The sequence below is a fragment of the Calonectris borealis genome, chromosome 13, assembly GCF_964195595.1.
Source record: "Calonectris borealis chromosome 13, bCalBor7.hap1.2, whole genome shotgun sequence".
NCBI classification, from domain to species: domain Eukaryota; kingdom Metazoa; phylum Chordata; class Aves; order Procellariiformes; family Procellariidae; genus Calonectris; species Calonectris borealis.
Genome location: NC_134324.1, coordinates 12,316,821 through 12,339,830, shown reverse-complemented (window position 1 = coordinate 12,339,830; position 23,010 = coordinate 12,316,821). Strand labels below are relative to the sequence as shown.

Here is a 23,010-nt window from a genome sequence, read left to right as displayed (position 1 = left end):
GGACTCACAGGACACCGTCCAGCTCTCACCTACGGTTGTACCACATGCCCAGGGAAGTCAAAGGCTCCTGTCAGATGTGTGGGGTTCATTCCCAGCCCCCACAGCAGCACACACCTGATCTCCAGAGATGGTCCCCTCCTCACTGTGGACTGTGCTGCAGCTGTACCTGGGGAGTGTATTGGTGCCATCATCCTGCAGCTGCCTCCATCACCCCGCAGAGCTGAGCCCCAGCACCCCCATGAGATGGCAATCCGGCTTTGCCCAGTGAGACATCCCCCCTGTGGGAAAAAGCCACCCTGTGCCACTCAGACAGTGAGGGTTTTTTAATAAATACCTTTTTTTGCACAGAAATATACCTAGTTTTACAGAATACAAACTCCAGGGATAATGACCGAGCATTAAAGACAGAGGATGCAGAGCGCCCTTCTGTCTCCCTCCGGTCTTTTCCAGGCTCTGACCCTGACGCTCACTGTCAGGTCTTCCCATAACCCCTATTTGCTAAGGCTGAAAGGCAGAGTAAAGGCCTGGGAGGGGACAGACAAGGTGCCAGCAGTTGCCAACCCCACGTGTCCTGCCCCAGGAATGGCCACGCTGGGCAAGCTCTGGGCTGAGGGCACCTGCTGTGAGAGCATTGCTGGGACCGAGCTGGGTGCAGGCAGCCAATGGATGTACAATAGCCTTTCGGTGCTGGTGGAGAGACTGGTGCTGGGGTGAACACCAAGGGGTGGCAGTGCTGGGAGTTTCTCGGCTACTCCTGGGGGGTTGGTGAGCACAACCCCCTTTTTAACCCATCAGACATGACTGAGAAAGGACAGCCCTGTTGCTTGGACCCCAAAAGCAGCTGCCCAGGTAAAGGGGACACTGTGGTCCCACACCAAAGCACCCGGCTCTGCCCTGCCCTGGCACCACAACCACCCGGTGGTCAGGCGCAACAGGGTTTGGCCCTACTCCCAACCCACTGGCATTGCCGGGTCGTGGCGTGATCAGCCAGCTCTCATCTCTGCAGCCGCCTCTGTCAGCAGGCCCTCCACGCCATGGCCATGGCCACCAAGCACTCTGCCCATCAGAGGGGTCTGGAGGAGAGTAGGGTCTCACATTCCCCTTTATCTGCTCTGGAGGACCAAGAGTCCCAAAGAGAGGGGCCAGGCAGGACGGAGAGGTTTGGGGTAGGGAGAGGGGAGGTTTGGCCCGTCCGCAGGCTCCCTGTACTGGCATCCCACCCCTGGGGCAGACATCAGACAGGCCATGCTCCAGGAAAGAGGAGTATTCCCACCGCTTAAAGCCATGAGACCACCTTTGCTCATTGGCCAGCTCTGCTGCAGCCAGACCTCCAGCTGCCTGGCACCCCGCAGGGGGAAAGCGGAGAGCATCAGGAAAAGGACTTGCTACTCCAAAGTCACTTACTTCACATACACGAGCCTTTCCCCCTTCTCAAAGGGATCTAGGAGATCAGAGAGCACCTCCCTGACGGCTCCTCTCTGATCTCCAGAGAGCAAATATCGCTACAGGCACCACAGGATGGACCGGACTCCCCACTCCCACCTGGCAGCAAATCCACACAAGGGAGGCACTTTCTCCCCAAACACAGAGTGTGGGCACCGACTGTGGGGATGGACAGAAATTCGCCACACCTCTCCTGCATCCCCAACTCCTAATCAGACCCCGAGCAGCAAAATGGGGCCTGGTGAGGACATGGGGTAAGGCTGAGCAGTGCCCCAGGGAGGCAGCGAGGCTGTTCTAATCATGGGAAATGTTATGTCTATTTGAGGGGGAAGTGAGGAAATCAAATGCACCATGGGGAGACCCCCACGTTGAGCCAGGAACAAGCTGTTGCTCTGCTCTGGCTGCTACAGCACTTATGTGAGCAGGGATGAGGGGCAGGAGATGGCTGGCAGGCTCCAGAGCCATCCCTGCAGCCCAGCCTCACCCCGCTTGGGGACAGCTATTTTTGGTTAGGAGGGTAAGGCTATTGTGTGATGGCACCAGCTTGTACAGGTGAGATGGGGTGCCAACTGGCACCTGAAGGGGGTCGCGGGCACGGCAAAGGGAGGGTGGGTGGGTGAGAGTAAGTGTGTGAAGAGGCAGGAAGGAGGCAGACCCGCTATTTGCCCGCGGAAGGGGCAGTGGCCACGATCTCTTCATACTTGGGCGGCGGGTCATTGTAGGAGACGCTGGTCTCTTCGCCACTGCTGCTCTCCGGGTGGCCCGTCACCTCCTCATAGGAAGGTGGAGGGGTGGCACTGGACAGTCTGGAGAGGACGGAGACTGAATGCTCCGGCGGGTAGAGGGTGCTGTCTTGCTGGGGCATGCCCCCGGCTCTGCCGTCTCCAGCCACACGGTTGCTCGCTTCTCGCTGATACTGAGTTTCCCCTTGGCTTTGTGACCGCTCCCGGTACACCATGACCCTGGGGAGGCTGCGTCCCGTTCGGCTGCCCAGGTAACGGTTCTGGGCATAGGAAGGGCGGTGGCGGGTGGCCTTTTGAAGCTGGCACCTCCAGATGATGAAGAGGGCGATAACTATCAGAAGAGCCACTCCCAAGAGGGGCACCACCACGTACATAGCGTCTGAGCGCTCCGTGCTGTGCCCGGGGTCCTTGACAGAGTAGACCGAGTTGGTGTAGCCCTTCCAAAACTCCATCTGTGGCAGGAACAGAGAAGCAAGCATCATGTGCTGCAGGTGGGACAAGCACCCCCTGACCATCACCAGCAATAATCACTGCCCTCCCTAGGCCCACAAAGAGGCAGTTTTTCAGCCATCCCCACCACTCTCACCAGGGCTGCCAGCATCTGAGGCGCTGTGGGAACCAACACAAAAGATCACGGGAACATCCCTCAACAGCGGCCAACAGCCCCCACACCAAGCAGGGAGAAATTTGGCTAACACCAACCCCAGCCTGGAGAGTCAGGGACAACAGCACAAATTTCCCACACATGCCATGGGAGTGCCAGCTCGACCTGCAGCTGTGGGCAGGGTGTCCTGGCAATATCAAAGTGAGGGCGTTGCCTGGGAAGGGAAAGTCATGCTGGAAAACGAGGCCACAGCATGCTGACTGCAAACAGAACAGGACAAAGGAAACAGAAGAGGCTGTTCCCCCTGTGCTTTCCTTCTCTGCCCCCAGCTTGCTAAGGCGTAAGGCCTCACACATCCACTGGGGAGCAGGGCAGGACAAACGCACCGTCTTCTCCTTGTTCTCGAACACTTCCTTGACCTCCTCATAGCTGCAGACCTCCTCAATGCACTCCCGCTCGATGGTGCCCTGCCGGATCTCCTCCAGGAAGCTGTTGGCTCGGGGAAAGCGCTTCAGGACCGAGTGGGCATTCCTGGCCCCCAGGAACACTGCAACACATAAGGCAGAGACATGCTGAGCAGGGACAACCCCACTCTTGGCCTCTGCCCAGCCAGCCATTCCCACCTGGCTTCCCACAGGATTTTGGTGATACAGGCATCCCAAACACCAAAAGCCCAGGGCTACAGTTCAGTTAGCACAGCACAGTGCCCGCTGAGGGAGAGCACACCCAGAGGGGCACAAGGCTCTTGGGGTCTGCCCGGAGACATACGGCACCAGGAGCATCCTTCCAGCAGGGCTGAGATGATAGAGACATCAGAAGCGGCAGCTGCAGACCACACATGGCAGCTGAAGAAGAGACAGAAGGCTCCAAAAAGACTTGTTTTCAACCTCCTGCCCTTGACAGGATTTCACCTTCTGCCCCTCTGCTGCAGGACAAGGGAGATCCCACCGGGCGAGCAAGACCCCGCAGAGCTGGGACGCAGAGCCAGACCTCTCTGCCAAGACACGGGGCCAGCACCGAGATGGACTCTCAACACATAGTGCATTGTGCATCATTCCACAGTCCCCCCGTGCATCACCCCAAAGCCTCCTCTCTTGCTTCACACCTCCACAGCCCCCCAGGAGGACAGCAGACATCTGCTGGAAGCTGGTGTCCCTGCTGCTCTGGGGTCATGCAAGCTCAGGTGGCTTCAGGGACTCTCTTCAGGTCCCAGAGAAACCACTGTGTCTTCTCCCAGGCCCAGGCCCAACAAGGGCAAACAGTCCCAACATACAGGGACAGCACAGGGGGTCATGAGTCAGGTACTGAAAGGGGCCTGAGCAACCTTTCCTCACATGGCATCACATTCTCATCCCTACTGCATTTTAGTGCAGAGGCCTCACAAAGCTGCCTCTGCTCCCAAAGCCTGGGAGACTCTGTGGCCCACATCAGATCTTCCCACAGAGCATGCAGTCAGGAAGCCAGACTGAGCAGGAACAGCACCTTCCTGCCTGCCAGAGACACAGCCCTTCAAAGCCTCTCCCCCCATATCCTGCAGGAGGGAGACCTCCATGGGGTGCAGGGAGCAAGTACCTACCGGGACCTGCGGCAGCACAGAAGAGGCAAATGAATTGTTGCCCGGAAAGCAGAAACTCCACACAAACCACAACCCTTCCAGGATCCAAACATCCCATGCAGCATTTCGTAAAAGAGTGCTTCTGTAATGCAGCTCAACACACTCAGCTGTAGGCTGGCACCATCTCTTCCCACCAAGCCACATAATTGTGCTGCTTCCCTTGAGGAAGATGAATCGGTTCAGCTGGCTGATCCACAGAAATTACCTCCTTCACCCTCAGGCTCAGTCTTCCATTGGATCAACCAGAGGAACCAACTCACGCTGCAGCAACATCAACAGATGCAGGACGATGAGGCAAGGGGACAGGCACAGAGTCACCCATTAGACCAGCTTGGCTGTAACACAGAAATACTCCTTCAACAAGGAGCTTGGTGAAGATCAAACGTAACAGTGAAAAGCTACTGTTTCATGAGGAGCCTTCTACCAGAGAGACCGGCAAGTTTCATTCTGCTTTACCTTCCAAGTATCCTGCTCCTAAAACAATATAGCAAGGTATCTGTGAGAGTATTTGTAAATATCAAGGCAGGAACAAGATCATGGCATAAGCAACTACTACTGTGCTACACCATCCCGTGCTTGGAGGCACTGTGCTCTTTTTGTGCTGTGTAGGTGCATTTTTCCCCTGTGATTTATTAATGGCTTGCTTCAGTGAGAGAGTTTGCAGAAGGCTGAGCCACTGAGGTGTGAATGAAGAACAGCATGAATGATGTGAGTCAGAGACCTTCCCTCGGCATCGACTTTATTATGCAAACTTTTTTTTTTTTTTTTTTTACAAGGACAACTGGAAAAGCATTTTCAAGAGGCACAGAAGGCATCTTGCAGGAGGGCAGGGATCAGCTTGCCTTGGCTTGGCTTTCGCAGTTGAGGAGAGCTATCCTGGCTGGAGAGGGAGCAGGTTGGCAGGCCGACCTCCTCTTGAGCCTTTCCAGAACGAGATGAAATTTTACAAAGACACCATCCATTCCACAAACGTCCCATCCTTTGCTGGAGAAGTCTGGCCTCACCTCCTTTGCATCCCGCCTTGATCAGGCTGTGGTATTAACTCTCCCCGCCTCAGCACTTGAGTCTGAGCCTCTTTCCAATTTCCTCAGCACACCTTGGAGCAACAAGCTTGGCCACAGATCTCACCGTCAGGGTTTTCCATCAGATCAGATACCAGTCACCCTGCTTTGCCGTGCTGAACTGGCCACTATAGTGGGAAATAAAAACAGACACACAGGCAGGCAGGTTTCATGAGCAATGTCCCGACTGAAGGCATGCTGCGATGGAGGTGTGTGCCTCTCCCCACATCCAATTTCCCTCAGGGACCTAGAAATGGCAGAAGAGCAGAAACTAAGTCACTGCTCCCTCCTCTCTTTTACATGGAAAGTGCAAAGAGCTCCCATGTGCCTAGGGACCAGGAAAACCAATGGCCTTCAGGAAACAAGAGCCTCTTTCATCTCCAGCCTGGATCCCCAACTGACAGGCAGAGCAGACAGCTGAGCAGGTATTGTCCCCAAACCGCAGGGCAGAGGGGACTTCCCAAGGCCCAGCAGCCTCAGTACTGACCCCTTGTGCCTCTCCAAGTCTCCCCACACCAGCTGGAGAACCGGTGCTCAGGAAAGATCAGAGCTTTAGGCAGGGGGAGCAGGAGCGAGGGCCGGGTCCACTGCATCCCTGCCGGGTTTCCTGAGGTGCTGCTGGCCCCTGGTGGCAGGCAGGCTTGGCCACACCGCTACCCCACTGCTGCCCGGCTTGTGTGGACACCCCGGGGCTGCTTCTCTGCAGAATGAGATGCGGCTGTGTCTGCGGAGGGACAGCCAGGGCTGCACGCTGCCGGAGAGCACATGATGGTGAACATGCTGACCACCACATCCCTCTCCTGCACGTCAGGGTCACCACAAAGGCAACTGCTTGGCGGGGGACACTGACAACAAGGGACACCTCCCACAACCAGTGAGGGCTGGTAAGCCAGCACCTGAGCTCCAGGGGGGAGAAAAGACAGCAGTGGAGGAAGGCAGGGACCCAGCTGGGTACCCTCCTCATTAACAGAAGATTAAAACTGCCTTTTAAAAATACTTCCTGAAGATCTCTGCTCCCTCCCCCACCTAGCACAGCACAGATAATGAAAGAAGGCATACCTGTTATCCCTGGGGTCCTCCTCCTGCCCAGCATGGCTACTGCCTCCACCCTTCACAGCTGGCTCCGGCAACACCCCGAGCAAATCCCACGATCCCAGCCAGATCTCTACATCTCCCTGTTCACAACTGCCGTCCTCCTTGAGCTCCCATCTCATCGCTGCATGCAGCCTCCACGCAGGCTGCCCAGAAGAGCGAGGAGGGAGGGTTGAGTCCAGCTCTTTACAGACCACATGCCATCCTCCACCCTGCACCCTCGCCAGTCTCAGCCCAGCTTTAGCCGCTGGCCCCGAGCAGCCCCATCTGCCAGGCGCTCCTTCAGACGCCAAGATGCAGCGAGCTCCCGGCGGGGCCGAGTTGGGCAGCTGCCCATCCACTGGGAACTCAGAGCCCCAGTGCCACCAGCCACACAGGCTATAAGGCAGTGTGGCCCCCAGGATGGGCAGCTCGTGGGATGCCAGCCGTGGGCCATGAGGAGCACCGTTGCTAGGAGATGTCAGCGCAGACCAGCAACCTCTGCAGAGGGGCCAGTCAGTCCAAAGAGCCTCAGGGAGGCCTGCCTTGCACAGCAAGCATCACGCAGATAAAGAAATGCTGCAGCATACGGGGAGTCCCAGAGAGGTCAGCCCTTCAGCATCTCCTCTCGACTCCCACCTTGCACAGGAGAGAGAGAAGCACAAGTCAGGCCAGACCTCAGACCTCATCCAGGGATAACAGCCAATGGCATCTGCTCCCCACAGAGAGTAACACCCCCCAAAAAGCACAGGCACCCCTTCCTTGAGAGGTGGCTGCCAAACATTCCCCTTCTCTCCTCCAGCACCACCGCCACCTCTCCGTCTTGACTGGGGAACACTTACTTGCCATGCTGCCTCACTCGGCTACAGGGGGCTCCTGCCTACCTGCAGGGAAGAAAACAGGAGAGTCACCGACAGCTTAAATTTCACCCCCTTAAACCCAAGACCTCCATTGCCCAAGGTCAGACTCATGCAGAAAGCAGGGTGCTGTCCAGTGGACCCACGACATTCCCAGCCAAGCAGCGCCGCTTCAGAGAGTCAAGGACTCACGCTCCCTCCCCACTCATCGCATGGCTGGAAGGACTGGAGGGGCTCAGGGCACCCTCAGCTCTCTGAGAGCCCGGAGCAGGTCTCTGCCGTACTTGTGCTGCACCAGCCCGGGGAGGGCCAGGGCCCTGCCCAAGAAGCCCAGAGGGCTGCAGATGAGCGAAGTAGGAAGGGAAGAACTGGATGGAAAGTCCCCATATCTCATCAGCAGACAAGATGACCTGCGTGTTAGAAGCTGCTGGGAACAGCCTGGTGCTCTTCCCTTCCACAAGAGATTGATGGATACAGGTAAAGCAGTCATCCTGTTTTAAATCAACTTCACAGCCGTGCCAGTTCTCACTTCTGCAACTCCTACCCACAACCTGCAATAAACAGGGCCATACTGTTTTCTCCACTGCCATAAAGCTGACTACACAGCAGGAGAGAAAAGAATATGCATCTCCTAAAGGTTGTTGGGCCAAGCTAAGGGCAGCAGCAAGAGTGACAGAGCTCCCTGCACACCCAGGACAACAGCTCTCCAGCTGGAAAAGCACCTTTTGTGCTTCAAAAGCAAAACTAAACTAAACGAAACCCCACAAGAGTGAAACGAAGTCCTGCAGAAGCAGAGTATATCCCTCTCTGCTCGCAGGAGGAGTTTCACTCGCTTGTTTTTCACGCTTTGTCTTCTCCCTGCTCGATCCCCACTGATCAGACTATCCTGGGCACACTCATCTCCTCTCACCTTGTGCAACATCTTGCTGCGGCAAAGCCACAACTCTGTCAGGAGACAGAGGGACAGGACTAACCAGCTCCTACAGGGATTTATTGCGGATGAAGGACCAAACATGGTTAGAAACAGCAGGAACTAAACCACGTGCTGGTCTTAGGTCCAGGACTTCAGATATGCAGAGTTATCCCAAAAGCACTTGAATCCGCTCAGCTGGAGCGAGGTTAGGGACAGCACAGGGCCATTCACGGGGTCAGCGGGGCTAGAAACACATTTCTCATTTCACGTAAAAGGCAGGCATCCAGACGCACAGAAGGGCTGACGCACATCACCACAGCGGGCACTACCACACCTCACCCACAGCCACCTTCTCAGTAAATCTAGCACCTCTCCCTGCCAACATCAGGTTTCCTGTGGTTTCTGAGCTTCCTGCACCAAAAGTGGCAAGAGGCCAAGCAAGCCTGGAGCTGTGTCCAGAGGCAGAAAGCAGCTTCTTTCCAACAGTTTGTGAAACTCAGATTGCAAACCTCCGTCTGGAGTTTAAGCAGGAGCAAGGGAAAGCAGAAGCTCCAGAATTACACAGGAGGGGTCTGCCGCCTCCTGCGCCCCACAGCCCACACCAGGAGGCCTTTTCTCGAGAAATTGCACACCCAACCCCGCTTCTCTGAGCCGTCCTGGGAGATGTGAGAGCAGCTGAGAGGCCCCCGGATCCGTGCACTCCCCCACAGGCTGCATCAGCTCTGAGCAAGGACCACCTGACCTGCTTTTGTTGTCATCAGTTTTTATGAAGAGACCCAAACCCACAGGATAAAAGAACGCACAGCATGGAAAACTTGCCACAGTTTCCACACAAAACCTCTGTATCACTCATTGTTACAGGCATTCTCCCCCTTTGATAGGCAGAGAACAGAGATGCAGAAATGAGGATATTCAAGACCAGATTTGTCAAGACCCCCAGCTCCATAACCCACGTCATACATCAGGCAACACATTTAATGCGTCAGGAAGATTTTACCTTTAACTTTTTTCCAAGTGTCTGTGCCAGTGCACCCAGTGTCAGAGCTCAGAAATGGTTTATTCCAGTGCAACAATAAGACAGGTCTACACAAGCCTACAAGCACGAGTGATGCCTGTGAGAAAGGCAGACATCCCAGACGCTTATTTTTATTTCCACGCGCAAATTCCTAACCACCTCCCCCAGCTCCGATGAGCAGGAAAAGCCAGACTACCACACGCGCTGACGCCAAGGCAAGCAGCATCCCTCCTGCCTCCGCACAACCACGCAAGCCAAGAGAAGCCTGAAGCTGGAGACTGACCTAGCAGACGCCCACTCAGTCCTGGTCCCCCCCTCCAGCTTCCCAACACGCGTTTGCCTCCTCTATAAATACCCCATCGATAGGAGGTTGCTAAGGCAACCGTGAGGAGGCGCGAGGGATGCAGCCGTAAGAGTGAGGATGCTGCAGTCGCACATTTGTGTCTCCCCCGGGCTCCCCCCATCTCCGCCCCCGCTCCCGTCACCAATGCCAAAGGAGGAAATCGTGCTGGTAAAATATGGTGCGCGCGCAGTGCCGGCCTCCCGCAGACCTCGAGCGGGCATGGTGGGCACACTGGGAGGCAGCACCTCCTCGCTAGGCCGGGGGGCACAGGTACAGGTCGGGGGAGATCCACAGATGCCAGTGACGTGCCACAGCACGCAGGGAGGCTGCCGGCTCTCCTGGGATCACGTAGCCGCGGCTGCCAGCCGCTCAGCAGGATCCTAGCAATATTTGGGGTTTTCCGTGCCAAGATCTACAGCAAGGAGAAAAGGCTGCACCGGCTCCGCTTGCCAGGGACCACAGGGTCCCCATGGGGTGCCAGGATGCCTCACCCTCCCAAAACAGTCTTCGGATCCCATCCGATCCCACACGGGCAGCCCTCACACTGCCCCGGGCCAGCCTCCGCCCCAGACCCCAGCCCCTCCATCCCAGCACTAGCCCTGCCTTCCCCAAACCCAACTCCAAATTATTTCCATTGCCCTCAGCTTCTAGTGTCACCCCACAGCAGGGTCCCCCCCACCTCACCTGCCCCATCAGCCCAAATGTGAACCTGCCCAACTGAGCGGGGCTTTCTAGTCCCAGAGGAGCCCCACCACCACACCCCCGGCCCCACTGTCACCCCCTGCCCCACCGACACACCCCACCTCCGCAGCTCTTCTCTTCCCCAAAAGCCCAGAACCCCCTTGCCAGCTCCACGACCCCCGACTCCCACCTCCCCGGCCCCAGCCCCTTCCCTCCCGCCTCAGCACCCCATAACCGGCCCCACAGCTCTTGTCCCGCCGCCCCACGACCCTGCCTGCCGCCCCGGGGCCCCCCTCGCCCCATAACCCCCCCCACGGCTCCTGCCTCCCTCGCCCCATACCCCCCGGCAGCGCCGCCCCGCCCGTACCTCATGGCCGCCTCGCGCCCCGCCGCAGCCGCTCCCTCCCGCCGACGGGGAGGGGAGGGGAAGGCCCCGCCCCCGCCCCGCCTTCTCCCGCCCCGGCACCGCCCCCCGGCCGATCGCGCCCCCCGCAGCCAGCGCGCAGCGCTTTCCTGCTCCCGCGGCTGCAATAGGAACGCGGAGCGGGGGGAGCAGGCGGGGCTACACGCTCCTCCCCCAACCGAGAGACTGGTAGCCAATGAGAGAAGGCTACGGCTGCCGGGAGGTGCCGCAGTGGCTGCTGGGAGTCGTAGTCCTCTGCCCGTCGCGGCGCTGAGCTGCAGGGCCGGGCCGGCTGGGGCGCGGTCACCGCCGGAGCCCGGGCGCGGCGGGCGCGGCCCCGCGGCCACTGCGAAGACCTGGGGCCGGTGACCCCGGGCGGTGGGGTCGGTGCCCACTGCCTGCCCGCATGCTGCCTGCGGGGCAGGCATCTGCCTGCGGCTCACCTGCGCCTTAGCGGGCCTGCCCTCACCTGCTGCCCCACTCCCTCACAGCGGCCTGCCCGGGCTGCCTGCCTGCGGCGGGGGACCTGCCACCATGTCGCCTGCCTCCTCCTCCTCCTCTTCTTCCTCCTCTTCCTCTTCTTCCTCCTCCTCCTCGCTGCCCGAGTCCTCGTAGAGGCAGAGGGTGGCCTGCACCGGGAAGTTCTCCAGCAGCTTCTCCCCCACGCCGTACAGATAGTCAAAGGACTTGGACTTGGGCCAGAGGAGGCTGTGTGGGGAGACCCGGGGTGAGAGCCCCAGCCTGCCTGCTGCCCTCAGGCCCGGCCGGGGCGCCCGGCAGCAGGGGACGTACCTGACCGGGTGGTGGAAAAACGCCAGCGTTTTGTCGGAGCCGCCATCCTCTGCCGCCGCCCGAGTCCGAGCCTGAGGAGACACAGTCAGGGTGGGACCTGCCCTAGGGCTCCCATTGCCCCCTCCGCCTGGCATGGCGGCAGCGGGGTGCACGGGGACCCCAGCTGGCAGCGAGGGCAGGGACCTTTCTCTCCTGTTGGCAGGGGTGATGCCCCACAGACCTGGCAGACCCCTGCAGGGTCAGCCTGCCCTGAAACCGGCTTCTCCCCCCCTCCTCTGCCCCTGGGTTTAGGTCCTCATGCCCCCGCAAAGGAAGCTGGCGTCTGCCCCCCTCTCCGACGGGCTTTTTGCCAGTGTAATCTCCCCCCCGTGCTCAAAAGCTCATGCCCAGGCGTCCCGCTAACCCCCTGAGGAATGCCCGCCAGGCCTGGGAACAGGCAGCCCTTTCAGGCCCCCGCGGCGCGACTCTGCTGGCCGTGGCTGCCCGGGGGGGTCTGCCTGGCCCTGCCCCGGCGAGGCTGCATGGCTTGTGGGGCAGAGGGGCGATGCACCACTGGAGGCAGGCACAGTGCTGCCGTGCAACAGTGCCAGGGGTGAAGGAGTCTGAGGCGAGAGGCTGGTTTTCTGCCAAACAGGGACCCCAACCCTGACAGTGGAAAACTAGGGGGAACCCAGCAGGGAGCGTATAACTCACAGTGTCCGTCTGCTCCCTCCACCCCTCGGTTCCCTCCTCTTCTCGGGGCAGCCATGGTCTCCAGAGAGGCAGGCATCTGGATGCGGAGAGCAGGTTCAGTGCGACGGCTGCCCACCCTGGCCCACTCCCCTCTTGCCTTGCCCTCCCCCCACCACAGCCACGCACCCCCAGCCCCACAGTCTCGCACGCCTGGCTCAGCCCCAGCCCAGTGCATGGCTGGGGTGCCGGGCACATGCAGGTGCACTCGTACCACCTCGGCCTCAGCGCTCCTCGCCCTGCTCCAGCCCCCCCAGCACCCCTGGGAGGCCCCAGCATTGCTCCCCGGGCTCTGCACCCTCTTTCCCACCCACGGCCACCAGGATCAGAGGGGTCTCCATCAGAGCAGGGAGCCGCACAGCCTTCACCCGAATCCAGCTGGAGCCTTCCGCATCCCACTTCCCACGCACCCCCTGCCCTGCCCAGTCCCCGCAGGCTGCGCAGCCCCCAGGTACCTTTCCCCTTGCTCCACCCCTGGGGCTGGGTGAGCACTGGCCACAGGCACCCAGAGCCCATGGGGAGGCAGGCAACAGGCAGCAGCTTCCATGGTGGCAGGCAACGGTGTCCCCTCCAACGCTGCAGACCCTTGGTGAGGAGACCTTTATAGCCCTGCCCCAACCAGTGACTCACAAATTCTTCAGGGCAGGGGCAAGTGCAGGAGAGCGAGGGACTAGGGGTGCGGGGACAGGGTGTGAAATTTGTCCCAGTTGTGTAAACAGAGGGTTGGGGGGAGGCTGGGGGCGGAGGTGTTGCGATCTCTGGTGGAAAAACAAAACACAGAAGGGAAAAGTTAGACACCATTTGTGAGAAAATCCTCAGGGGGGGACAGGGAAGGGCTGAGACAATTAACAAGGATGATTAAGTGCCCTTTGTAGCCATTTGCATAAGGGGGGGGATTTAGGAGGGGATGGGGAGTGCTGAGGCAGCATGATGGGCATGGGATGGGGACAGTGCAATGCCCATGTGATGGGACAGCCTGATGGGCATGCCATGGGGACGGCGTGGTGGACTTGTGATAGCGCAATAGGCATGATGAGGACCATGTGATGGGCATGCCCTGGGGACAGGGTGATGGGCATGATGAGGACAGCATGGTGGGCATGTGATGGGGAGAGTGTGATGGGCTGCAGTGGTGGCAAGCACAGAGCAACCAGGAGGCAGGAGATGGGATGCTCAAGAGAGGACAGGGAGGGAAGACGGACAGCAGGGGTGGACCCCAGGCAGAGGCAGGGCAATGGTCCTGCTCAGGCATCCATGGCCCCTGCTCGGATCACCCCAGCAGCTGCCAAGCCCCGTTCTCGCGCTTCTCTGTGGTCCCTGCCCTCTCCTTTGGCTTTTTGAGATGTGGAGCATACCAGGAGGTACAGAAAAGCCTCTCGATACGAGGGTGCAAGGCTCGCCCCCCTGCCTCCCCAGCACTGCCATGCATCCTGTCCCTGCTCACTGCTCCTGCCCAAGCGCTGGAGGCTGGCAGATAGGTCACCTCCTGCTCCCAGGAGGGTTTCAATTTGGGACAAGGAAAGAAAATAGCAAATGGTCCCTGCTGAAGCTCTGCTATCAGCATCCAAACACCCCTGTTCAAACACCAGCCTGACCCTGCTCAGCTCCAAGGATAATTTGTCACCAGGGGCCCTCCCTGCCCCTCTCCATCTGCAGCAGCCGGCAAGCAGGAGGGGGCACGGGGCCAGCGCAGCCCTCATTCCCGTCTCCATTTGCTCCTCATTTGGGCCAGGAGTCTTACAACAACAAACCCCGTGGAGGACAAGCAGGGCCAGGAGGAGTGAACCGAAAGCCCGAGCTCACCCTGCAGGCACGGGGAGTTCAACCTGCTGGCATTTCACTGCCTCTCTGACCCCAGCACGGGCGACACAACCCGAAGCAGACAAACGGACAGTGGCACGTAGTCACCCACCAGCCACCAAGGCTGGCCAGAAAGGTGACAGCAAGCCACAGACCTGAGCCACTTAGGCAAACCTACCCTGATAATTAATAGACAACAAGCAAAACGAGGCATCCCAGCTCCCCAGTCCTTCCTGACGCTGAAAGGGTTTAATTCTGTTCTGCAGTAAGCCTCTGATCCAGGCTGAGATTTGCAGGTGGATTTTGCAAAGCTGTAGCTAACCAATTCACAGCCCCTGATCCCCCGGGCTGGGGCCCTGGCCACCCACCCTGCCCCAACCAGCCACCTCTGATACTGGGTGGCCACCGGCTGCGGCCACCCTCGGTCCCGCACCACGTCTCCAGCCGCCTCCGTAAGTACCGCAGAACTCCAGCATGACCCTCCTGTGCCTTTTTGCCAGCACCCCGAGCACCCCAGGTGTTTCTTTTGCAGCAACACCCCAGAGACAGAGCAGGAGGTCTTGGTTAGCGCACGGGAAAGGAGACAGAAATTTGGGAAACTTTGGTACCAAGCTGGCGGGGGAACGGGGAGAGGAGCGGAGGCAGCGGGCCGTGGCGGCACTCTCAGCCAGGAGTGTTCCAGGGGGAGAGGCTGCTGGCCGCAGTGTCGGTGCGGTGTGGTGTGGGCTCAGTCCGGTTTCGCAAGATGCTGCAGGAGGGGGAATTTTGAAACAAGGCAGAGGGAAAACAAACCACCCCACTCCACCATCTCTGCCAAACCGCCCCGCCCGCACCCAGGGCTGCAGGCAGGAGATGGCACCAGCAGAAAAACCCACGCTGACGGCAGCAAGCACGAGCTTGCACCCCAGTGTGCTCACCCCACCGAGGGACAGGCCACCCCACTCAACCCGGGGCACTCTGGGGAAGCATCCCCGAGGTGCTGCCAGCGTGCTTTGCCCTGATGTACTTCTGCCCTCCGTGGACCTCCGGGCTCTCCTGGGGACACAGGCGTCACTGTCACATGCATCCCTTTCAATCGTTGTCCCCAGCGGCATGGAAAGGCTGATAGCAATGGTTCAATCTCAGGTGGGCGCATCCCGTTGTCCCGCCAGAGTCTCAGCAGCTTGGGATGGGTGGTGGGTGGCTGCAGATGCCTTGGGTGAACCCTACGCAGATGGGGACGAGGCACAATCCCCCTTCCTCGGCTGGGGGAGCCTCAGGGCCACCACCTGAAATCGCCTCCGGCAGGTCCCAAATAACATGGCGCAACTGTAGCTTTTTGGCTTCCTTGGCTCGGGACATCACAGAAGACAAGGGACCCCCAGGAAGGCAGCGGGCACTTTCCCCCCACCAGCGGCTGACTCTCCATCCCTGCCCGCGGCCCCGGCGCAAGGGAGGGCTTTGGCATCCTTCCCGGGCAGCGTTGCTCTGCCTCTGAAGTCTGGCTGGGGAGATAGCGGAGGTGAAAGGGCGCCTGGCGCTCCTCCACAGGCTTGGGTCAATCGTTAATCGGGGAGGGATTGCTTTCCACTCTTGCAGGTAACCTCTCCTCCCCCCGGCTCCCACCCACGTGCCAGCGCCCGCACAAAACCAGCACCCCAGGGAGTGGGGTGGAGCTGCAGCGCAGTGAGCGGAGCCGCCAGCAGGGCCATGGGAAGGTAAGCGTGCGGGAGCGAGCCGCTGGCGAGCCAGGCAAGAAGCCGCGAGCCCCGGGGAGGTGACAGCCAGCCCCCACCATGGTCTCCATGGGGCTCCAGCTGCTGGGCTACGCCGTGGCCTTCCTGGGCTACATCGGCACGCTGACAACCATGCTGCTGCCCAGCTGGAAGACCAGCTCCTACATCGGCTCCAGCATTGTGACAGCCGTGAGCTTCACCAAGGGGCTGTGGATGGAGTGCGCCACATACAGCACAGGCATCACCCAGTGCGACATCTACAGCTCCCTGCTCAACCTGCCCGCCGACGTCCAGGCGGCCCAAGCCCTGATGGTGAGCTCCTGCACTGTCTCCTCCCTCGCCTGCCTCCTCACCGTCGTGGGCATGAGGTGCACTGTCTTCAGCCAGGGCTCACCGGGCAAGGACCGGGTGGCGGTGGCGGGCGGCGCAGTCTTCATCCTCGGGGGGCTGCTCTGCTTCATCCCACTGGTGTGGAACATCCATGTGGTGCTGCGGGATTTCCGCAACCCCGTCCTCCCTGACAGCATGAAGTTCGAGCTTGGGGAGGCGCTTTACCTGGGCATCATCTCCTCCCTCCTCTCCCTCGTCGGCGGCTTCATCCTCTGCACCTCCTGCCCTGCCCGGGACCCAACGACCACTTACACAAGCACCTACCAGCCCCAGCTGCTGACGCGCAAGAGCCCCCGGCCCTCTGTCAGCCAGACGCAGAAGACCAAGAGCGAGCTCAACTCTTACAACCTGACAGGATACGTGTAGCAGCTGCGGGTGGGAATTAGGCTGGCACCTCTCCCGGCTCCCCAGAGCATCCAGGCTGGCACTGAGGGAGCGCGGTAAGAGGAGAGGACACCTCCCATGCTCAGCCCTCTTGCTCACAGGCTTGGTGGGGTTTGACCCCACTCTCTCCCCAGGGATCCCGAGAGCCTTACAACTGCTCAGAGATCCCAGCTGGTGGCTTACATCAGTGAAGGACCCCAAATCCAGCTTCTGTTCCCTCCTCCGTGCTGCCAGCCCGCAGGCAGCCCCTGGCACAGTGGGACCCCAGCCCGTAGCCCCAGCAAGCCTGCCTGGATGGGGGTGGGTGGGCTTGTGTCCCCAGGGGCCAGCCCGCTGGCCACGGAGGCATCACAGGGGGGTCGGCGTCTGCACGGGTCCAGAGTCGCCACTGGGGGGGTCGAGTGCTAGTTGCAAACCAATGTCGCAATAAATCTGTGTTTCTAGCCAGGCTGTGGCTGAGCTTTCCTCTGGCACTGAGGGGCCCTGGCAGCTCCCCTGCCAGGGTGGGCTGTGGTGGGGGCCGCGCTTGCCTGCCTAGTGGGTCCGCAGTGCAGAGGGCACCGCCGGCCCTTGCTCGGGCGTGTTCCCCCTCTCCCAGGGCTTTGCCACCCAGGAACCCAGGCGGGTGGGAGCACTGTCTGGGCAGGGGGAGGGGGGGTCACTCACCTGCATGGTTTGTCCCTGGGCACCGCACTGGGAGGTTGCCATGTGCCACCACTTCGAGGGTGCCAGCCAGGGCAAGCATGGCTCCCTGGGGGCTAATGGCAGGCGACGCCCCCGCCCTCCCCCTCCCCCCCAGCCCTGCTTGCTTCTAAGGGTGCAGGTATCACTGGGACCGGGGTGCCCACAGGGGCATTCGCTGCCCCCGGGGGAATGTGGCCCTTCGAGGTCCCCAGGCAGTGGGGAGAGCCCCAGCATCACCGCTTCTGCATCCCAGGATGCTGTAAGCACTGGCACCCAGGACGCAACACAGTCCCAAGCACCCAAGGCAGCCACTGGCCACGTGGAGGCTGAGCACCCCAACACAGCTGCAGAGGGGTCTCACAGGCAGGTCCCTGAGCCCGGGAGTCCTTGTGGGGGCTGTTTTGGGAAGAAAACCAGTGAGACACCGGTAAGCCGCAAGGGATGGGCAGGCAGGGACCAAGACTGCTCCATGTGACCCTTTGGCAGGGCAGGATGCGCTGCGTGGTTGCAGCCCTGCACAGTAGCAGCAGCGTGACAGCTTGCACAGGCTGCCGGTGGCACCACGGGATGCAGAGGAGGCGGAGGCAGCCCAATCCCGCAGCCCACCAAGGAGCAAGTACGTTTTAACCACCATGCTCCTTCCGACGTCCCACCACCGGAGGCGAGATAACCCCTGCACAGCACAGGGCCGCCCGGGGACCCCCTTGCCCTGGCTCCCTGTCCCCCAGGGAGCAGGAAGCTTTGGTCTTCCTGCTGGCCCCTCATAAAGCAATTTAGATTAGGTCCCAGCAAGGAGGGGACCATGTTCCCTGCTCAGACGTCACCACCGATACCCTTACACCAGTGAAATCGTGTTTGCCATGGGGTTAACATGCTCCTGATAACGACGAGTCACGCTTTCTCCCCTCCTCACTGAGCAAGGGGCCATCTGGGGACCCATCCCCAGGGTGACGCTCGCTGGAGGGGACCAGGGTGGATTTCAAGGCAAAGGCCAGTCACCCCTTTTCCACAGCCAAGGGACAAAGTGCTGTCTCAGCCCTGGGCCAGCTGAGTAACTTATTGCTGCCCCGGGGAAAAGAGAGCCCTGGGTGCAGAGGATGGAAAGCATGCAGGAGATGCAGCAAGTTCACTTAAGTCCTTCAGCTGTAAATGTTTTGTTTCTGGGCAGCTGACGCAGAGAGGAGGCGAGAAAATAGTTGGTACGAGAGGTCGCGCCTCCAAAGAGGAGGAATTCCTGGGCGCCGCGTCCTCTTCCCTTGCCTCCCACCCTGGGCTGCAGGGCCAGACAGCACTGCCTGTATCTGTGGGCAGGGGCACTGCTAATTAAACAAAGGGGCATTTGAAATGCTCAATTCAGAGTGATTGCTGCTGGGTTTATTAACACTTTAATTCAAGCAGCAGAAGGGAGGATTTCTGATTTTAGAGGAGTCAGCTTTTGCACAGCTTCCCGCCGCAGGAGAGAGGCAGCGGGCACAGGCAAGGGCAGGCAGAGCGAGGAGCTCAGGTACAGAAAACACCCGTGGTTTGGACCGAGGAGCGCAGAGCAAAGGCACTGCAAGGGGCCCCAACATCCCCAACAGCCCCTCGGGTTTCTTTCTCACCTGTGCAATGCCAGACCCCTGTTCCGTGGGTGCAGCATGCCGGCTTCAGCTGCGGCACAGCAGGAGAGGAGCTGACGAGCATCACACTGAAAAGGGGGCGAGCCTTTCCCCAGCTCCCTGGGCCTGCGGCCCTGCCAAGGGGGAACCCCTGCATTAGGCATGGGTGGGCTCAGGGCGGGGAAGGTTTCTCCCCTCCAGCTTTCCTGGCCTTTAACTTGAACACACCCAAAGATGTGAAACTTGGCTACAGGGCAAGGCAGGCTGAAAAGGATTTTCCACTTCTTTACCAGCAGGAGTGGAGGACGTGGAAGGGAAGGACACCGAGTGCACAAATGTGGTGGCAATGGTTATCTCTGCCTCATGCAATAGCCATGTTCCCCGTTATCGATAAGCCGGGTCCTTGAGGGCAGACTGGATGTGGCCCAGCCCAGCCCAGAGAGGACGGGAACCCAGAGCGCCTCAGGAGCCAGCTCTGCCGACAGCGAGCGCGAGCGAAGCGATGGAGCTGAGCCAGTCAGCACGGTGCAGAACCAGCCCCTCGGGTCACCTCTTGCCCCTTCGGTCACCTCTTGCCCTCACCAGCTTAGTGGGAAAAGCTGAGGGTGCTCTGGCCCCAGCTCAGGACAGGAGTGGGATGTGAGGGGGACGAGCAGCCAGGGGGAAAGCAGAGGAGGGGTTGAAGAAGGCTAAGTGGGGAAAGGCTCCCTCCTCTGAGCCCCCTGGGCTGGAGCCCTTGCCTCGCAGGTCGGCATGGTGGAGCAGGGAGCCTTGCAGCCCCTCGCTGGAGGGCCAGGCTGTGATGACTAATCCCCCGTCACAAGGAAAAGAGTCCTTCCCCTCTCTTCTTCTTGCTCTGGATGGTGCCTCAGATGAAGAAAGGGAACAATAAAATACTAACATGCCCTTATCTTCAAAAGCAATAGAGGCACTATAAACTCCCAGCACGTTTCAGGCAAGCAAATGCTTCAGGCAAGCAGAGCTTAGCACCTTGTGGCGTCCCCAACCTGCCTCTCGTTCCTGCCTAGCACAGCTGGTCTGAAGCAGCAGCAAATAATCCATGCAAGCTCTCTGAGGAATATCAGGCCAGGTGCTGGGAGAGCCCGTCTCTGCCCGCAGCCCCCGGGAAGTGCTCAGATAGGAGGGGCAGGAGGCGGAAGAAAATTCAGGCCAAGTTCCCAATGGGCCGAGGCACTTGGAAAGGGCCTCCACATTCCTCCACCTTCCTCCCAGCTGCAGCACACTCCCAGCTGCCTCCCACGCCACTCCGGAGCCTCCCAGCCCCTCGGCAAGCCAGGGCTGGCGTGAAAGAAGACAAACTCTTCTTACCCATGGTGGTACAGCAGCTTTTTCAGGAGCAGCAGAGGACACAGTATGGAGAGGGGCTGCTCTCAGGCATTTCAAATCCTGACTCCCGGGCTGGGCTAAGCAACAGCTCAAGTCACGGACTATGCTGGTGGGAATAGGAGGTGCACCCCCCGCCCCAGCCATGTCCCAGGCCCCACCTAATGTCCCCGCTGGTGGTCACACTCTAGCCCAGGAAACAGCCTCATGGTTTCACCTCAGGGCATCTATGATGCTCGGCTGGCAATTGCACTCACACTTTACCTCCAAAGACTTCCTGCCCTCCCGAAGCCTTGGAGTCACACAGCTGGGACACTGCCATGAGCCTGCTGGTGCCTGGCCCTTCTGGTTTTCATGGGAGACGTTGCAATGGAGGTGAGGGGTAGTGAGAAACCAGCTCCTTTTCAGAAAACACCTTCAGTCGGAGGAAAAGCCTGTCCACAAACTCATGGCTTTCGATAGTCTCCTGGAAGAGATATGTTCAAAGGCACTTTAAAGGATCTTTTGGTCTTTGAAGAAGGATATGAGGGAAACAGAGTGGAATGAACTCCATGGCACTGCAGGGGACAGAAACCTTTGGGTGCACCAGAGGAGATTGCTAGAAAGTACCTTCCTGGCTGGGTTTGAACAGCAGCTCAGAAATCTACCAGGAGAGTTATAAAAAGTGTTTCTCTCAGAAAACCATGATACCTGTGAAGAGGATACAGAGGTTTGACCTTCCAGGCATCACATTAACATCACAATCAGACTTCTCTGTAATTTGAGTCTAACCTACACTAGAGGAGCTTCAGGTTAGCGATCTCAGCAAACCTAGCACACATGCAATCTGTAGCAGCAAGAGCAGGCTTTATCAGTAGAATCTACACCCATTCAGTGAGCAAAATAAGCTTTATCAGCAAGACACACTTTTATAGTGGTGTAAACATAAGCTCTTCCAGGGATTTTACAGAAATATCGGTGAAACCAGACTCCATTTCTAGTCAAAATCTGCCCTGTAGAACTAGCCTAGAGAATTGAAGAGAAATTGTCCTGCACCCTCGGCAGCTCCACTGCCAATTGATGGTTAAACAGCACCGCACTGCACAGAAGAGATGAAGACCAGAGGATCCCAAACATCTTTATATGGACAAACTGAGCTGCAACCACATTAGCCAGTCCACAGAGTCATCCCAAGCAATCCAGTCTACCAGCCTGTCGTCTCCATGCTCAGGGTATACTTGAGGGCACCAACATTTCAGCAGCTGTTAACCTAGGTTCATACCTAGAAGATGCTCAGACCCCAGACACAGCTGAGCCCCTCCAAGCTCTCTGCTGTGCGCTGGGAGTCTGGAAGAAACAACAAGTCACCCCATAAGCAGAGAAACCAGGAAGGCTTCACCGGCTCTGGGGTTGCCTCTTATCTCTGCTCAGGATTTCAGAGGAAAGGTGTGCTTTGATGAAGCTTTTCGCACACTGGAGAACTAATCTTTCCTCAAGGCAGGTGCCTTTTTTCACAGAACTTACAACACCCTCTACTTCTGGGATGTCCAGCCTGCTAAAAAAGGCTAAAACCAGGACAAGACCCACGTCACAAAACAGCATGATTGCCTTGAACTTGCTTTCCTAGAAAAGCTGTCTCTCTAGTTTCTCAGGTCACTGGAGCAAAGTCCCACATCACCGGCTATACCTGGCAGGTGCTCCCAAGATTGCTCCAACAGATGCATTTTTAGCCCTTTCCTTTTGTGGGGGGTGGGAGCAATTCCAGCCTTCAGTATTTTCCAAGGCGTAGCCCAGGGAGTCCGCAGGCATTACAGAGCTAAGGGCAGACCGCAGCCATTGCTGGCTCCACAACCGTGATGCTCCCGTGCCCTTTGAGCTATTCCAGTACACTTTTACAGGAACGAGGGTGCTGCCCTTTGCCTTTGGATTTTCCCCCGGCTGCAGCGGAGACCGGGCACCGCATCTCGCAGAGTCTAGGTAGGCAAGGAGGCAATTAACCTCTGATCTTCCCCGTGACTGAATGCTTCCCCATTGGCCTTCTGATCTTCCCAACCCACCCTTATTTTAATGGTGTTTCCAGATTGCCAACTGGCAGGTCGTTTCACCCCAGCTCCAGCCACTGGCCTGTGCAAGGCTGCTCTCCATCTCGGTGCAGGCAGAGGAGGCACAGGCTGCCTGCGCCTGGGGGAGGCCGGCAGGTAAGAGACAGCAGATGGAAAAAACAATTAGCTCCTTGTTTTCAAGGTGAGGAGAGCAGGCGCTTCGGGACCTGGGACCTTCATTGGCAAGGGGAATGACCTCTCTGCTGCAAAGCAAAGCCCCTGGAAGGGGAAAGGGGCTCCCAGTACAAAGCCCCCGTAACTCAGCCCCAGGGAGCAAGACATGAAGAACTGCGGCTGCCAGGAGCCTGCTAACACACATTAAACTTCCACCTCCCCAGGCAGAGCTGTCTACAGGAGACTTGTCCCTGTAGCTGACGTCCCAGCGCCTGCTCACAAACAAAGGTCTTGCTGTGAGTTATGGCCTCCTTCCCAAAACCGAAACATCCCCTCTGCCAGAGGGAGCATCCCACATAAGCCCCATGGGCTGATTTCTGGCTTGTAAGTCTGCAATTGAAAATATGTAAGTTTTACCGCCCAGGTCACAGGCAGATGCAGCTAATCCATCCAACTTCAGTACCTCTGGCTGAGTAAATGCCTCAGGGGGAAAAAAGGGAATAACCAGGGCAAAACACACTGTAAAGGCAGCCCAGTCTTATATGAAGAGACAAGTTTATCCTCAGCTGTCCCTGAGCTCAGCTACCCTTTCCCATGGGAGATCTTTGCAAAGCAGAGGGAGGCTGCCCA

The 23,010-nt window shown here is 58.8% G+C and overlaps 4 protein-coding genes across 8 annotated transcripts in view; 2 read left to right on the top strand and 2 right to left on the bottom strand.

The window, feature by feature from the left end:
• LOC142087719 (thymosin beta-15A homolog) overlaps window positions 1-23,010 on the top strand; it is a 463,475-nt gene that overhangs the window by 242,981 nt on the left and 197,484 nt on the right. The gene's annotated exons all lie outside the window — the stretch shown is intronic.
• On the bottom strand, window positions 309-3,407 carry PRRG3 (proline rich and Gla domain 3). Its single transcript, XM_075162700.1, has 2 exons — window positions 3,177-3,407; window positions 309-2,638 (listed from the first exon to the last, which is right to left on the bottom strand). Exons 1-2 carry the CDS (start codon window positions 3,405-3,407, stop codon window positions 2,102-2,104), a joined length of 768 nt encoding a protein of 255 aa, XP_075018801.1. The 3' UTR covers window positions 309-2,101.
• The window catches only part of RIPPLY1 (ripply transcriptional repressor 1), a 32,710-nt gene continuing 14,827 nt past the window's right edge, over window positions 5,128-23,010 (bottom strand). The window contains exons 6-14 of one of the 5 annotated variants that reach the window (XM_075162245.1): window positions 20,450-20,651; window positions 12,726-13,028; window positions 12,235-12,310; window positions 11,542-11,612; window positions 11,219-11,457; window positions 7,380-7,421; window positions 6,526-7,176; window positions 5,410-5,594; window positions 5,128-5,326 (exon numbers count right to left, since the gene is read on the bottom strand). In XM_075162245.1, the coding sequence (XP_075018346.1) occupies window positions 11,235-11,457; window positions 11,542-11,612; window positions 12,235-12,310; window positions 12,726-12,817 (462 nt within the window). In that variant the 5' untranslated portion in view covers window positions 12,818-13,028; window positions 20,450-20,651 and the 3' untranslated portion in view covers window positions 5,128-5,326; window positions 5,410-5,594; window positions 6,526-7,176; window positions 7,380-7,421; window positions 11,219-11,234. Of the gene's footprint in view, window positions 5,595-6,525; window positions 7,177-7,379; window positions 7,422-9,304; window positions 10,217-11,218; window positions 11,458-11,541; window positions 11,613-12,234; window positions 12,311-12,725; window positions 13,029-20,449; window positions 20,652-23,010 lie in introns of those variants that run through there. The other 4 variants (XR_012675570.1, XR_012675571.1, XR_012675569.1 and 1 more) reach the window with 4 other exon arrangements.
• Window positions 15,713-17,002, top strand: CLDN2 (claudin 2). Its single transcript, XM_075161813.1, has one exon. It carries the CDS (start codon window positions 15,846-15,848, stop codon window positions 16,539-16,541), a length of 696 nt encoding a protein of 231 aa, XP_075017914.1. The 5' UTR covers window positions 15,713-15,845; the 3' UTR covers window positions 16,542-17,002.

Coding starts and splice junctions, on each gene's coding strand:
- PRRG3 (XM_075162700.1), bottom strand. CDS start 3,407: ATGGCTGGCTGGGCAGAGGCCAAGAGTGGGGTTGTCCCTGCTCAGCAT. Junction 2,639..3,176: donor TCGAGAACAAGGAGAAGACG/GTGCGTTTGTCC, acceptor TTCCTGCCACAG/ATGGAGTTTTGGAAGGGCTA.
- CLDN2 (XM_075161813.1), top strand. CDS start 15,846: ATGGTCTCCATGGGGCTCCAGCTGCTGGGCTACGCCGTGGCCTTCCTG.